General features: G+C 41.9%; 1 protein-coding gene across 1 annotated transcript in view; it reads left to right on the forward strand.

Annotated features, from left to right (window-relative positions):
* ubn2a (ubinuclein 2a) overlaps window positions 1-14,915 on the forward strand; it is a 31,340-nt gene extending 16,425 nt beyond the window's left edge. The window contains exons 11-17 of the mRNA XM_061911737.1: window positions 2,042-2,185; window positions 4,091-4,141; window positions 4,216-4,258; window positions 6,139-7,545; window positions 8,569-8,767; window positions 12,907-12,975; window positions 13,044-14,915. Of these exons, the coding sequence (XP_061767721.1) occupies window positions 2,042-2,185; window positions 4,091-4,141; window positions 4,216-4,258; window positions 6,139-7,545; window positions 8,569-8,767; window positions 12,907-12,975; window positions 13,044-13,087 (1,957 nt within the window). The 3' untranslated portion in view covers window positions 13,088-14,915. The remainder of the gene's footprint in view (window positions 1-2,041; window positions 2,186-4,090; window positions 4,142-4,215; window positions 4,259-6,138; window positions 7,546-8,568; window positions 8,768-12,906; window positions 12,976-13,043) is intronic.

Raw genomic sequence — 14,915 nt, forward strand, 5'->3', positions numbered from 1 at the left:
GTTTGTAAGTACTCTGTGATTGTGTGCTACCGAACATGCTCATCTGCTCGTAAACCAGCAATGTCACGACATGACTTACGTTTCAGAGACTGTATAGTACCGAAAATGATCAATACCGAAAATGATTCATTAGTATCGCAGTACTATACTAATACCGGTATACCGTACAACCCTAATGTCTACAAATACTTGTGATATCTGACTATTTGACATGGATGTCACTACTTGTAATATTTGACATGGATGTCTCTAACTACCTGTAATATTTCACATGGATGTCTCTAACTACCAGTGATATTTACCCTATTTGACATGGATGTCTATAACTAACAGTAATATTTGACTATTTGACATAGAGGTCTCTAATTACTTATAATATTTGACTATTTATTATGGATGTTTCTTTAACTGCTAGTAATATTTGATGTGGATGTCTCTAACCACCAGTAATATTTACCCTATTTGACATGGATGTCTATAACTAACAGTAATATTTGACTATTTGACATAAATGTCTCTAACTACTTATAATATTTGACTATTTGATATGGATGTTTCTTTAAAGGCCTACTGAAATGAGATTTTCTTATTTAAACGGAGATAGCAGGTTCATTCTGTGTCATACTTGATCATTTCGCTATATTGCCATATTTTTGCTGAAAGGATTTAGTAGAGAACATCGACGATAAAGTTCGCAACTTTTGGTGCTGATAAAAAAGCCTCGCCTTTACCGGAAGTCGCAGACGATGACGTCACAAGGGTGAGGGCTTCTCACGTCCTTACATTGTTTATAATGGGAGCCTCCAGCGGCAAGAGCTATTCAGACCGAGAAAACGACAATTTCCCCATTATTTTGAGCAAGGATGAAAGATTTGTAGATGAGGATATTGATAGCGAAGGACTAGAAAAAAATAAATAATAAAATAAAATAAAAAGCGAGGACTCCGGGCGGCGGCAGTGTGAGCGTTTCAGATGTAATTAGACACATTTACTAGGATAATTCTGGAAGATCCTTTATCTGCTTATTGTTTTAATAGTGTTTTAGTGAGATTGTAAATACATACCTTGAGGTTGGATGGCTGCGGTGAACACGCAGTGTCTCAGAGAGAAGCCGAGGAGCCAAGCTCACAGCTGCCTTTTAAACAGCTACCGCAGGAGGACGAATAATCCAATGATGTCTCTGGTAAGATATCACAATTTTCCCACCCAAAACATGCTGGTTGACATGGAGAAACATGTTCGCTTGACCGCTCTGTGTTAAAAACAAAGAAACACTGGCTGTGTCTCGGTGCTAAAGACAGCTGCAATAAACCGCTTTCCACCAACAGCATTGTTCTTTATAGTCTCCATTATTAATTGAACAAATTGCAAAAGATTCAGCAACACAGATGTCCAGAATACTGTGTAATTATGTGATTAAAGCAGACGACTTTTAGCCGCTAGTGGTGCTGCGCTAATATTTCCTAACGGTCCGTGATGTCACGCGTACGCGTCATCATTCAGCGACGTTTTCAACAAGAAACTCCGCGGGAAATTTAAAATTGCAATTTAGTAAACTAAACCGGCCGTATTGGCATGTGTTGCGATGTTAATATTTCATCATTGATATATAAACTATCAGACTGCGTGGTCGGTAGTAGTGGGTTTCAGTAGGTTTGTAACTGCTAGTTATATTTGACATGGATGTCTCTTAGCTACCAGTAATATTTGACATGCATGTGTGTATAACTACCTATAATATTTGACATGGATGTCTTTAACTACCAATAATATTTACCTATTTGACATGAATGTCTATAACTAACAGTAATATTTGACTATTTGACATGGATGTCTATAACTAACAGTAATATTTGACTATTTGACATGGATGTCTCTAACTACTTGTATGGATGTGTGTATGACTACTAGTAATATTTGACATGAATGTGTGTATAACAACTAGTAATATTTGACATGGATGTGTGTATATCAACTAGTAATATTTGATATGAATGTGTGTATAACAACTAGTAATATTTGCTATGCTATGTGTATGTAGAAGCCTGCTGTGTACGTTGGTGCGAGTAAAACTGAGCTGCCTGGACGTAGAGAACCAATGTTCCCTGTCTGTGGAGGACTACCTCAAGGCCTTTCTGGAGAATGAAGTCAAACCACTATGGCCCAAAGGTTGGATGCAGGCCAGGTGTGTGCTTTCTCTTTTATATTTTTTGATTGGAATACGTCCACATTTTTTTATTAAGGGTGTTTGATAAGTATTTCACATAAAATTATTGGGCTTACATGAGGAATTGTGAGGTCCTACAGATAACATTACAAAATATCGACAATTAAAAAGTGTTCCAATGAGGCAAGAGTACTGTGCTGTAGGTCGGTTTGGGTGAGCAAACCAAGCGCTCCTTGTCTTAAACCTCAAACTTCCCTTGAGCTCACTGTAAACACAGATGGCGTTGATCGTGTCGTGTGGGACTTCCTCACTGTTTTGCAGGAAGACATTTTGCATGCTACCTAGTGGGGTATCACTATATAAACATACTACGGTGATTTGATCAATATTTATCATTGTATTGCTCCTATTATTACATAAAAACATTTGGGCGTTTTTTGTTATTGTTTATAAAGTCAGGTACAAAGGCTTGGAGGGCAAACCCCAAAAATGATTTAAATGGGAGCCAATGGCCGTTTTTGGTTCTGTTTAGTTATTGTGCAGAAGACACTTTATTTTGTTCCAAAATATATCATCCAATGGTTTTCAGGCTATTATTAATGAAGTACCACCCCAGAAAAAACTGTTCTCTCCCACTACTTCCATAATGACCAACATTCAAATATAGTTGCGTAATAGGCCTAAGTATTAATTAAAAATAAAAAAGAGTTTTTTTTCAAAGTATATTAAATTTTTTGGGCCACAGTAACATTTTACAGTTTGAACAGTAAGACTGTATTTGGATAGAGGAAAATAAAACATCATACTTAAATAATTAATCAAATACAATTAATTGCACATAAGTGTTAAATAGTCATTGTACTAAAATAAATATCAAAATGTTTTTTTCCCATTTTTACTTGCAGATTTGTCTGTTAATGTTTGTCTTTGTTTACATGTGTTCTGCATGTTGATTGGCTGTGAGGCTGTGAAAAGACAGACATAAGCGGAGAATGTGAGGAACATTCAGTTTCCATGAGTGTTGGGTGATAGATATGACAAAGTAAGACAGTTCTGCTTGTGTCTTAATTGATTATTTTGGTGTCGACTACGGCCTTCAGGAGTTAGATTGTAACGACTTCCATTGAAGGCTGATAAACGTCATTATAATATTTAATCAAGTGATACTTTGGCGTACCACTAAATCAAGTGATACTTTGGCGTACCACTAGATCAGACCTGGGCAAATTATGGCCTGTTAAGATTTTCAATCCGGCCCACCGGACGTTTACAAAAAATGTTTTTAGACCTTTAACATCGAAACTATCTGGCATTATCGCTGACCTGAAGCAGTTTGCAAAAGAAGAGTGGTCCAAAATTCCAGTATCAAGGTATAAGAAACTCAATGATGGTTACAGGAAGCGTTTGATTTCATTTTTTTTTCCAAATGGTGTATTACCAAATATTAAGTTGAGAGTGGCAATAATTTTGTTCAGTCCCTTTTTGGAGTTCTGTGTAAAATATCAGATTTGGGCTTTTTGTTTTTTGGGGGCTGGGGGGTTGTTCCAATGCAAATAATAAAAATAAACAAAAGAATACCAAAGCATTGGGTAATTTCAACAATTTTCTGGGAGAAGTGGTACATTATCTGACACAAATGCAGGTGTGCCAATATTTTTGGCCATGACTGTATATATATTTATATGTATAAGTATATATATTTATATGAAAAAGTATATATATTTATATGTATATATGTTTATATATATACACACACATAAATATTGCAACCGATATCAAATGGTTGTTGATGATGATGGTGACGTGAATCTACCAATAAATTAAAAGATAGCTCATCAATTCTCCTTATTTGATTTTCAAGTCTGGTGTGTTTACTGCATTTTGAAGTTATTTTTTATTTATTTATATGTTTCGTCTGTTCAGAATCCTGTTCAAGGAGAGTCTAACGATTCACTGTCACCTCACTGGAAGCCTGTGAGTATTCCTGTCAAACACAGTGCACATAGTAATTATATCTATTGAATATTTGTTGTTATTCTTTCATGCAGAGCCAAGAGGAGAGTAGTGCCTGGACCCAAGGCTAAAACTAAGGTCTGTGACAACTTTGCACACAGTTTTGGTCAGCATACACAATCCAAATAAAATTAAAATCATGAATTATAGTGAATTGACCGCTATTTTATTTGTAAAGATAATTTTTAATAGGCTCGTGGTATTGGCTCACATGACATTGATTTACAAACTTTTAGATTTACAAACTATTAGATTGTGCCAAGTATGTTTCTGTGTGCGATAAATGTCTTTGTGAACGAACAGTTCATTTTTGTGTCCTGTTGGCAGCCATTTTGTGCTTGTGCATGTCGGTTGTATTCACCTGACGTCAAGTCTGGCTCTTTGATTATGTGAGGCTCGAATTGGTGGGCCAGCGAGTGTCTGTTGTCATAGCAGTCTGGGCGGCATTTTGCCTTTCTTTGAGGAAAAAAATGCCCTATGCCTCCGTGGTTTTAGGCTGTTGAAACCATTCAAATCGCGAAAAGGACAAGTTTCTCAAGAGGTAACCAAAAAAGACGAGAAAAGAGGCACACACACTCCAGTCGAGTCAAAAACCGCACAAGTTTACAATGATCACTTTGTAAAAGGTTTGTTTGCTATACTTTGACCGTTTAGTATTTCCCATTGAAGTATTATCTTGATATTATTTGTATTTCTTAATACACATTCATTGTATGAGTGTTTTGTAAAGCACCAACTCGGCAAGTATAAATCAAATGGGAGCAAAACCTAAAGGAGTTAAGCTTTTACAAAAGGTAGCAATCATAAATAAAGCTTTCAGCACACACTACGTTGAGATTGAGAGTTATGTTTTGATAAAGACACATACTCGTAAGCAGTGAATACAACAAAAACAAAGCAACAAACATGGCTGTAGACATGAAGTAAAATCTTTAAATGCAACTTTACCCGAGCAAAAATTATGTATTTTTATCCGGAAGAATCTTGAGACCAATTTCCTTGACTCTGCCACACAGTAAGTAAGAAGTTGTAGAATTCCATGCTTTTCCAAGTTTTCATCTGTTTAGTCAAGTAGAATGGCGTCTGGAGCACCAGATAGTTCGACATGTCAGGGAAAGCAGCCGACGGATAAACCTTGAGAGATTACTCAACAAATATTATTTTTAAATGTATAGGGATAGATTCTCATGCATAGTTAGCATTTTTTGCTCGTATCTGCTTTTAGTGGTAAGATTCAGTCTCCTTGCATACTCATATAGTTTACACTCTGTTTGCTGCACAGTAGTTATGTTGGTTCGGTGGCCCACCACTTTGTTCACTTCCATTCAAAAGGTGCGTGTCCAAATACTGTACAACCGATTGAAGAGATTGAGGAAGCCGGCTTCCTACCACAGCACATTTTTAACTGTGTTGAGACTGGACTTTTCTGAAAAAAGGTCCCAAAGCTGACTTGCTGTATGTCACATCTGGAGGAAAAGGCCGTACCTCTGGAGCACACACATGCCTTTCTCTCTCCTCTTGTTAACTGCTCATTTCTCGATTACATTTAAAGTGAATTTGCCTTTTTAAAATTTTTATTATTATAGCAATATGGTTGTTTAAGGGAAGGATTTTTGTGATTTCTGATCGTTTTTGAGGGCACTTAAGGGACTTCTGTGTATGAGTGCGTACTGGCAGAACAGCACACAGGACAGTTGAGCTTGTTGTTTTTGCTTATTAATAAGTAGGTAGTTGCTTCATCACCCCTTGTTATTTATGTTTGATGTACAGCATAGCATTTATATTGTAAATATGGACTTTTGTCAAGGCGGGAAGCCGTTATTTATATTTACATTGTTTCTTATGGAGAAAGTTTATTCGCTTTACAAACATTTTTTATTTAAGATCTTTTTCAAGAACCAATTAAGTTTGTGAATTGAAGTTCCACTGTGTTTGTGTCAAACATTTGTCTTCCTCAGGAGGGCGTGTGGGTCCGCAAACCGCCCCTCGCCATGACCCCTACTCCGTCTCTCCCCGCCACATCCTCCTCGACATCGAGCCGCCTGCCCTCCCACTTGTCGTCTCACTCGGAACCCATCTGTCTGTCAGACTCACTGGATGAGGACTTGAGCGCCCCCTCGCTGGACTCCATTTCGCACGCGCTTGCCCTCCTCAGTAACGCTGCCAAGGGCCTGAGCTCCTCCGACAGCCCGCTGTCACCCCCACCGCTGCAGATCCCCACCTCTTCCCCTCCACCTGTCACCTTGCAGTACCCGTCAGCCTCGCAGGTCACGTGCACGGCCCTCTCCAAGGGGGTGACTACCGTAGGGAAGGTGACCACCGCGTGGAAAGTGACCACGTCGGCCGCACTACCGACCTCTACCTCCTCCTCCCCCTCCGCCGCCTTGGTCCGCATGCAGACGTCCGGCTCAGCCATGACCTCTAAGCTCCCTGAACCCACCTTCACTTTGATTAAAGGACCGGGCACCCACAACCAGAGACACGTTACCATGGTAACAGCCAACAACAGGCCAAGCGCTATAATGAGCAGCAAAATGCATCCGCACCCTGCCCCTTCGCCCCCAAAGCAGCGGCCCCCACCCACTGCGTCCCCTTTGATGCCTCCCCATCAGAAGGGCTTTGCTAGTCCTGCAGGAATTATGGCAGCTTTGGGTGCAGTCAAGGGCGGGGCAAAATCTAGCGTCATCAGCAGCAACGGCAGCATCACGCCGTCCTCCTCGCCCTCCCCCCAGTGCCGCCCCAATTCCACGCACCACCATACCCTGCAGTCGTTCTGCCCCCCGTCCCCAGCTGTGTCTACATCGTTTGCCACCTGCAAGACCACCCCTTCCCATCAAAGTAAAGCCCCGTCCCAAGCCAACTTCATCACACCCATGCAGGCCACACTGACCAAGTCATCTCACAGCAGTAACTCCTCCCCCATCATCAAACTGACCCCACGGCCGCCTGTGCCCACCCCGCCCCCCTCCTCCTCATCCTCCCCCTCGCCTTCTTCATCGCCTTCGCCCGCTCATCAGGGCGTCCCCACCCAGCAACACCAGTACTCCCCAAAAACACCCAAAACGTTTCGACCGCCATTCAGCATGGCAGGTGGCAGTGGGCAAGCCGGGCAGGCGAAGCAGACGCAGGTCACCTTCACGGGCGCTACCAAAGCGACGCCCACCACCGGCGCCGGTGGCACCCACAACTCTAACAATAAGGGTATCTCGGCTGTCGGCGTCACAGACAAAACACAGTCGGCCTCGGCCAATCACAGCCAGAGGCAAAGGCTGGGTGTGACCGGCCAAAACTCCAAGGCAGGAAACGGCTGGGCGGGGTCAGGAAGTTTGACCTTGACACCTTCCACAACATCACACCTCTCACAGGTTAGTTAATCTTCACTCACTACCACTAATAGTACTACTACTACTATTACTACTACTACTGCTGCTATGAGGGTTTCCCCTAAATTGGTTGGTTGGTTCAAGTCACACACATACAGTACAAATATACATGTGTATATATGCATACAGTATATATGCATATATACACATATATACATGCATATACTGTGTGTGTATATATGTATATATATATGTATATATATATATATATACATATATATATATATATATATATATATATATATATATATATATATATATATATATATATTAAGGCTGTCAAATGATTACATTTTTTAATCGCATCGATCATATTTAACTCGCATATTTAAATCGCGATAAACCCAGATAGATATAATTTTTCATCATTAATAAGTGTACCAAGGACAGATAATTTTCAAGTTCACACCCATGAACGGACAATTAATCTGCTTTAATGAAATGTGTTTTAACTATTATGCTTTTTTGTTTTTTAAACAGTTCATCACGAAAAGGAAAAACACCATTTAAAGACAATAAATATATATGTATGTATGTATATATTTATATATATATATATATATATATATGTGTGTGTGTGTGTGTGTGTATATCTATATATATGTGTGTGTATATATATATATATATATATATGCATGCACATGTATATACTGTATATATATATATACAAACATATATTCATACATACACACAAAATATTTATATGTACGTGTGTATATATATGTATCTATATACATACTTATATGTATGTGTATATATATATATATAGATGCATAGATGTATGTATATATCTATATATATAGATATATATCTGTATATATATATATACATATGTAACAGATTTATACTGTATTTTTTAAATATTTTAGCGTTTCATAGTAACAAGGTACATTTAGACCAGTTTAATGCAACATTTTCTACAGTGTATAAAAGTAGGGGTTCCTCAGCTTGGAAAAGGTTGAAGATCTTATCTAGAAACATATGATGGTGTTTTTCATTCTGCAGGTATCGGCCGCGGGCGGCTCCCTCCTAGGCAGCCCCTCTACGCTGCCCCTGGGCTTTGGTATGCTGGGGGGCCTGGTGCCTGTCTCGCTGCCCTTCCAGTTCCCCCCGCTGCTCAATTTTAGTCCTCCGGGGGCCCCTGGCATGGGTTCGGCCTCAAGCTCCAACTCAGGATACTCCCTCGCACAGAGCGACCTGTTGGGTGAGTGCCAATCACATTTTTATTGTGAGAAACAAAACCAATATTTTCTTTCTAACCACTAATGGTAATGTATATTTTGGCGAGGGCCCTTGCAGTACCTGAGAGTGCTCTTGTTAGTCATCCACAACTTTGTCTCTGTGGGTGGAGGCCAACTTCATTGGTTCTTGACCAGCTCTTGTGAATTTAAAGCTTGTATATTAAAGCTAACATGCTAAATAGCATGTTAGCATCGATTAGCTTGCAGTAATGCCGTGAGCAAATATGTCTGATTAGCACATAAGTCAATAACATCAACACAACTCACCTTTGTGATTTCTTTGACTTTATCGTTGGAAATGCATCTGCTTTGAGTGTCGCAGGATATCAACACATCTCTGTCGTAGCATAGCTGTTGTCGGTAAAATGTGCGTCCAATTTCTTGCCACTTTAGCATTTTTTGGCCACTGGTGCAACTTGAATCCGTCCCTGATCGTGTTGTTATACCCTCCGACAACACACCGACGAGGCATGATGTCTCCAAGGTACGGAAAACAGTCGAAAAAACAGAAAATAACAGAGCTGAATTGACTTGCTGCGTGTAATGTGTTTGAGAAAATGGCGGATTGCTTCATGTTGTGACGTCATCGCTCCGACAGCGAACAATTGAAAAGGCGTTTACATCGCCAAATTCACCCTTTTAGAGTTCGGAAAACGGTTGGAACACCATAAGGTCTTTTTTCTGCAACATCAAGGTATATATTGACGCTTACATAGGTCTGGTGATAATGTTAACCTTTAAGACAAAAAGCAATACACAGCAATGCCAAATAGAATTTATATTGTGTTTTAGGGTATGGGTTTCTGAAACTTAAATTTGCGTCCCGTCAGGATAGATGCCTTTGGAATTTTTGTGTAAATTTAAATATCCATCCATCCATCCATCATCTTCCGCTTATCCGAGGTCGGGTCGCGGGGGCAACAGCCTAAGCAGGGAAACCCAGACTTCCCTCTCCCCAGCCACTTCGTCTAGCTCTTCCCGGGGGATCCCGAGGCGTTCCCAGGCCAGCCGGGAGACATAGTCTTCCCAACGTGTCCTGGGTCTTCCCTGTGGCCTCCTACCGGTTGGACGTGCCCTAAACACCTCCCTAGGGAGGCGTTCGGGTGGCATCCTGACCAGATGCCCGAACCACCTCATCTGCCTCCTCTCGATGTGGAGGAGCAGCGGCTTTACTTTGAGTTCCTCCCGGATGGCAGAGCTTCTCACCCTATCTCTAAGGGAGAGCCCCGCCACACGGCGGAGGAAACTCATTTCGGCCGCTTGTACCCGTGATCTCATCCTTTCGGTCATGACCCAAAGCTCATGACCATAGGTGAGGATGGGAACGTAGATCGACCGGTAAATTGAGAGCTTTGCCTTCCGGCTCAGCTCCTTCTTCACCACAACGGATCGGTACAACGTCCGCATTACTGAAGACGCCGCACCGATCCGCCTGTCGATCTCACGATCCACTCTTCCCTCACTCGTGAACAAGACTCCTAGGTACTTGAACTCCTCCACTTGGGGCAGGGTCTCCTCCCCAACCCGGAGATGGCACTCCACCCTTTTCCGGGCGAGAACCATGGACTCGGACTTGGAGGTGCTGATTCTCATTCCGGTCGCTTCACACTCGGCTGCGAACCGATCCAGCAAGAGCTGAAGATCCCGGTCAGATGAAGCCATCAGGACCACATCATCTGCAAAAAGCAGAGACCTAATCCTGCGGTTACCAAACCGGAACCCCTCAACGCCTTGACTGCGCCTAGAAATTCTGTCCATAAAAGTTATGAACAGATCCGGGCGGCCATTCTTCCCAATCACGCCTCTCCAGGTTTCACTGTCGCTGCCAACGTGTGCGTTGAAGTCTCCCAGTAGGACAAGGGAATCACCCGGGGGAGCACTTTCCAGTACTCCCTCGAGTGTTCCCAAAAAGGGTGGGTACTCTGAACTGCTGTTTGGTGCATAAGCACAAACAACAGTCAGGACCCGTCCCCCCACCCGAAGGCGGAGGGAGGCTACCCTTTCGTCCACCGGGTTGAACTCCAACGTACAGGCTTTGAGCCGGGGGGAAACAAGAATTGCCACCCCAGCCCGTCGCCTCTCACTGCCGGCAACGCCAGAGTGGAAGAGGGTCCAATCCCTCTCGAGAGAAGTGGTTCCAGAGCCCTTGCTGTGCGTCGAAGTGAGTACGACTATATCCAGCCGGAATTTCTCGACTTCGCGCACTAGCTCAGGCTCTTTCCCCCCCAGTGACGTGACGTTCCACGTCCCAAGAGCTAGCTTCTGTAGCCGAGGATCGGACCGCCAAGTGCCCTGCCTTCGGCTGCCGCCCAGCTCACAATGCACCCGACCTCTATGGCCCCTGCTATGGGTGGTGAGCCCATTGGAGGGGTGACCCACGTTGCCTCTTCGGGCTGTGCCCGGCCGGGCCCCATGGGAACAGGCCCGGCCACCAGGCGCTCGCCATCGTGCCCCACCTCCGGGCCTGGCTCCAGAGGGGGGCCCCGGTGACCCGCGTCCGGGCGAGGGAAATCTGGGTCCATGGTTTTTCATCTTCATAAAGGTCTTCGAGCTGCTCTTTGTCTTTAAATTTAAATATATGTATGTATAATATACCGTATTTTTCGGATTATAAATCGCTCCGGAGTATACGTCACACCGGCTGAAAATGCATAATAAAGAAGGGAAAAAACCATATAAGTCGCACTGGAGTATAAGTCGCATTTTTGGTGGAAATGTATTTGATAAAATCCAACACCAAGAATAGACATTTGAAAAGTAATTCAAAATAAATAAAGAATAGTGAACAACAGGCTGAATAAGTGTACGTTATATGACACATAAATAACCAACTGAGAAGGTGCCTGGTATGTTAACCTAACATATTATGGTAAGAGTCATTCAAATAACTATAACATATAGAACATGCTATATGTTTACCAAACAATCTGTCACTCCTAATCGATAAAGCCAATGAAATTTTCTTCCTCGATGTCGCTTCCAAACAACTCTACCAACCCCAAAGGTATGCGCCTCTTCCTCTTGTCGTTTTCTGCTGCATATTTCACTACGTCCAGTTTGTAATCTGCAGTACATGATTTCCTTTTCAGTGCCATTTTTGTTCAGCCCTTCTCGGTTTTTATAAGTTACCGCCAATGTTGAAATGATCCATTTTAATAGCTACGGCAGTAGCATATAGCAGTTAGCATTCCATGACCCACAATGCACTTCTGCCATGACCCTCCCCCGCCCAATTCTTATTGGTTCACGTGTGTGTGACGATTGCTGCATTTTCTTCGTCTCTTCCGCGTATGAGATAAATAATATTTGATATTTTACGGTAATGTGTTAATAATTTCACACATAAGTCGCTCCGGAGTATATGTCGCACCCCCGGCCAAACTATTAACAAAAACTGCGACTTATAGTCCGAAAAAAACGGTATGGATGAAACTGGTAGGAGGGGCTATTTTTTATTTTATTTATTTTAAAGGTGGTGCGAGGGAGCACATTTTAAAATGAGATTTTCAGGATAAGAATACAACATTTTTAGCCATATCTGACGCGCCTGCTAAATATGGGGATTTCTTTGTGCGTTAGGGGCTTCAAAAAGGCGTCTAAACAGAAGAAAAAAAACTGGCTCGGGCCCTAAAACACTGCAAAGTAGCACAGTAGTGAACAGCAGCACTGCAGGTCAATGAATCCTCCAACAATGGATGTGCTCCAAGGCCCACAATGGGTGGATAAAACATTTGTACAGCAACACAAGGTTTGTCGCTTATTTTTCAATTGAAACATTGGTACAATCAGGGTTTTGTAAATGGAGGTTCCACTGAACTACTGTCTATTTTAAATTTTAAAATTAATATTTTGACTATGCACTGTAAACATGATTGCATAATTTAAATAATGAAAAAAAGACAAATAATTTGAAGCAAATGCAATTTGTCATAGTGTCATATAGTAACATTTTTAAAAAGTTTTACTTGAATGTCATTTATTTGCTCCAAACACGCAAACAGTTTTATCTAAAAAGTTTATTTTGAAGGGCAAGTTAGCAGCCGTCAGTCTTCTCACTAATCTTTGCACTAACAAGCCGCTGATGGGCAATTGTCCTCCTCAGAGCTGTACAAGAGTCTCCAGTCCGGGTCGCAGGCCGTTCTACCTCCTCACTTGCAGCTCGCGTTCTCAGGTAAGCGCCGGTGATGATGCAACAGCGTTACCGCAGGTGTTCAAGTGTGCTTGTCCTCTCCTGTCAAGACACCAACCAAAGCCAGAGCGGAGACAAGAGGAAGCCGCACTGACCCGCTGACCGCCTCTTTGGACTTCTTATACATTTGATTGACTGACAAGGGGCGTGAGTGGGCGGGGCTTGACCGCCTCCCCCTTTGTTGTTGTTGTTTTATTTTTAAACGGACCTTCAGCGACACACACGTGTTGTATATTTTTTAATGAATACAGAACAAGGCGCGGCGAGTGAAGAGGAAGAAGTCTTTTCATTTTTCTTTTGCTTTCTTTGTCGACATGTTTACATAAAACCGACCTTGATCACTGTGGAATGAGTGAGTGCGAGTATATATGATAGTGATAATAATAATAATAATTTCTATTTAAGCCAGAGCCCAGTTCTCTGTGTACGACAAGAGAAAGAAGTTATTTTTCTGTCATGTGCTTTTTAGACTTTTTATGGTCACCCATTCTTTCCTGCACCCACTAATGACTGTTAAGTAGTAGCTTAAAGGAATATTGATAAGTTATTTGTCATTTACACAGGGACAGAAAGATGTGCGTGCGTGTAGAGAAAAAGCAAAACAATATACTGTTAAAAAAAACTTTCCACATTCTCCCCACAAGGAGGAGTAAACGTTGCACAAGCTTTTATTATTATTTAAACTTTTTGGTGCTCTTTCATCACACTGGACCTTTTTATTGAGGCGGGGCAAGCAGGGGGAGATGGAAAAAAAGAAAAAAAAACATTTGTGAGAAAAGTTTGTAGCCTACTTGAATTGTTCTCGTACCAACATGACGTAACATGACGCCTTAGTTTGTGTGTGTGTGGAAAAAAAGCGGGGGAAAAAAGATCTATGCAGGAAGAAAAAGGGTAAGTTGTCGCTTTTTTAAAAATATTCCTCCTTTCCCTCCCTTAGCTTCCCTCTGCTGCAGGGGTGACCAACATGCAGGCCGGGGGCCGTTTGCAGCACGACATCTTATAAACCTGTGACATCTTCCTTAATGAATACGGGGTTGTGAGATAAAGGGCGCAAACACTTATTTACAACCGTTCTATTATGTGGTGAAAGAGTTGAAAGTAAACAAAAAGACTAGTACACAAGTATTTGCTTTGTCAGCTCGAATACACAAATGACTTTTGTACTATAAGGTCACTATATAGCCTATGTAAAGCGACCACTGTATGTATTAGCTTAGCTCAGTGGTCTTGTCGCATTCTTCAACTTTTGTGTACGCTGCCCCCCCCAACCCCCCGGTGGCAAAGGTCTGGACACCCTGCTGCTCTACTTAACGATTACCTCCGTTAGAACATAACTTACCGTCTCAGTAACTACTTCTCCCTCCTTCCTCTTAGTGTTTGCAAGACTGACCGAGAATGACGGCAAAGATTGTTTTGCAGCTCTCCTGATTGTGTGTGTGTGTGTGTGTGTGTGTGTGTGTGTGTGTGTGTGTGTGTGTGTGTGTGTGTGTGTGTGTGTGTGTGTGTGTGTGTGTGTGTGTGAAATCATGTGACTGGATGTGTGAGGGGGAACGGGGAGTATAAATAATAAGACATTAGGATGTGAACTGGTGGCTTTCTTTCTCCTCCTGTGTGTCTAATATGGAATTAAAGAAGGAAACAGATGGTTCCCATGACAACGACTTAAGGCTGATTGCGGTCTGTCGACTTGAGGTGTAGGAGTTCATTGTAGGTTAAAGGTCAAACCTGTGACAAAAATCGCAACTTTTTTTTTGTTTTAATTTTTATGGAAATATTTTCTTTTTTAAAACATAGGTTTGCGACCACAGCCCTTGGCTTCATGTTATTTATTTTTTTTTTGGTTGTGTCAAAAAAGGAATTAAAACTAAGCAGATGGTTCCTGTGATTTCTCTTCTTACTAAGCAGGATCCGTCTAAATGAGA

This window comes from Nerophis ophidion, linkage group LG01 (assembly GCF_033978795.1).
Source record: "Nerophis ophidion isolate RoL-2023_Sa linkage group LG01, RoL_Noph_v1.0, whole genome shotgun sequence".
Taxonomy (NCBI): Eukaryota; Metazoa; Chordata; class Actinopteri; order Syngnathiformes; family Syngnathidae; genus Nerophis; species Nerophis ophidion.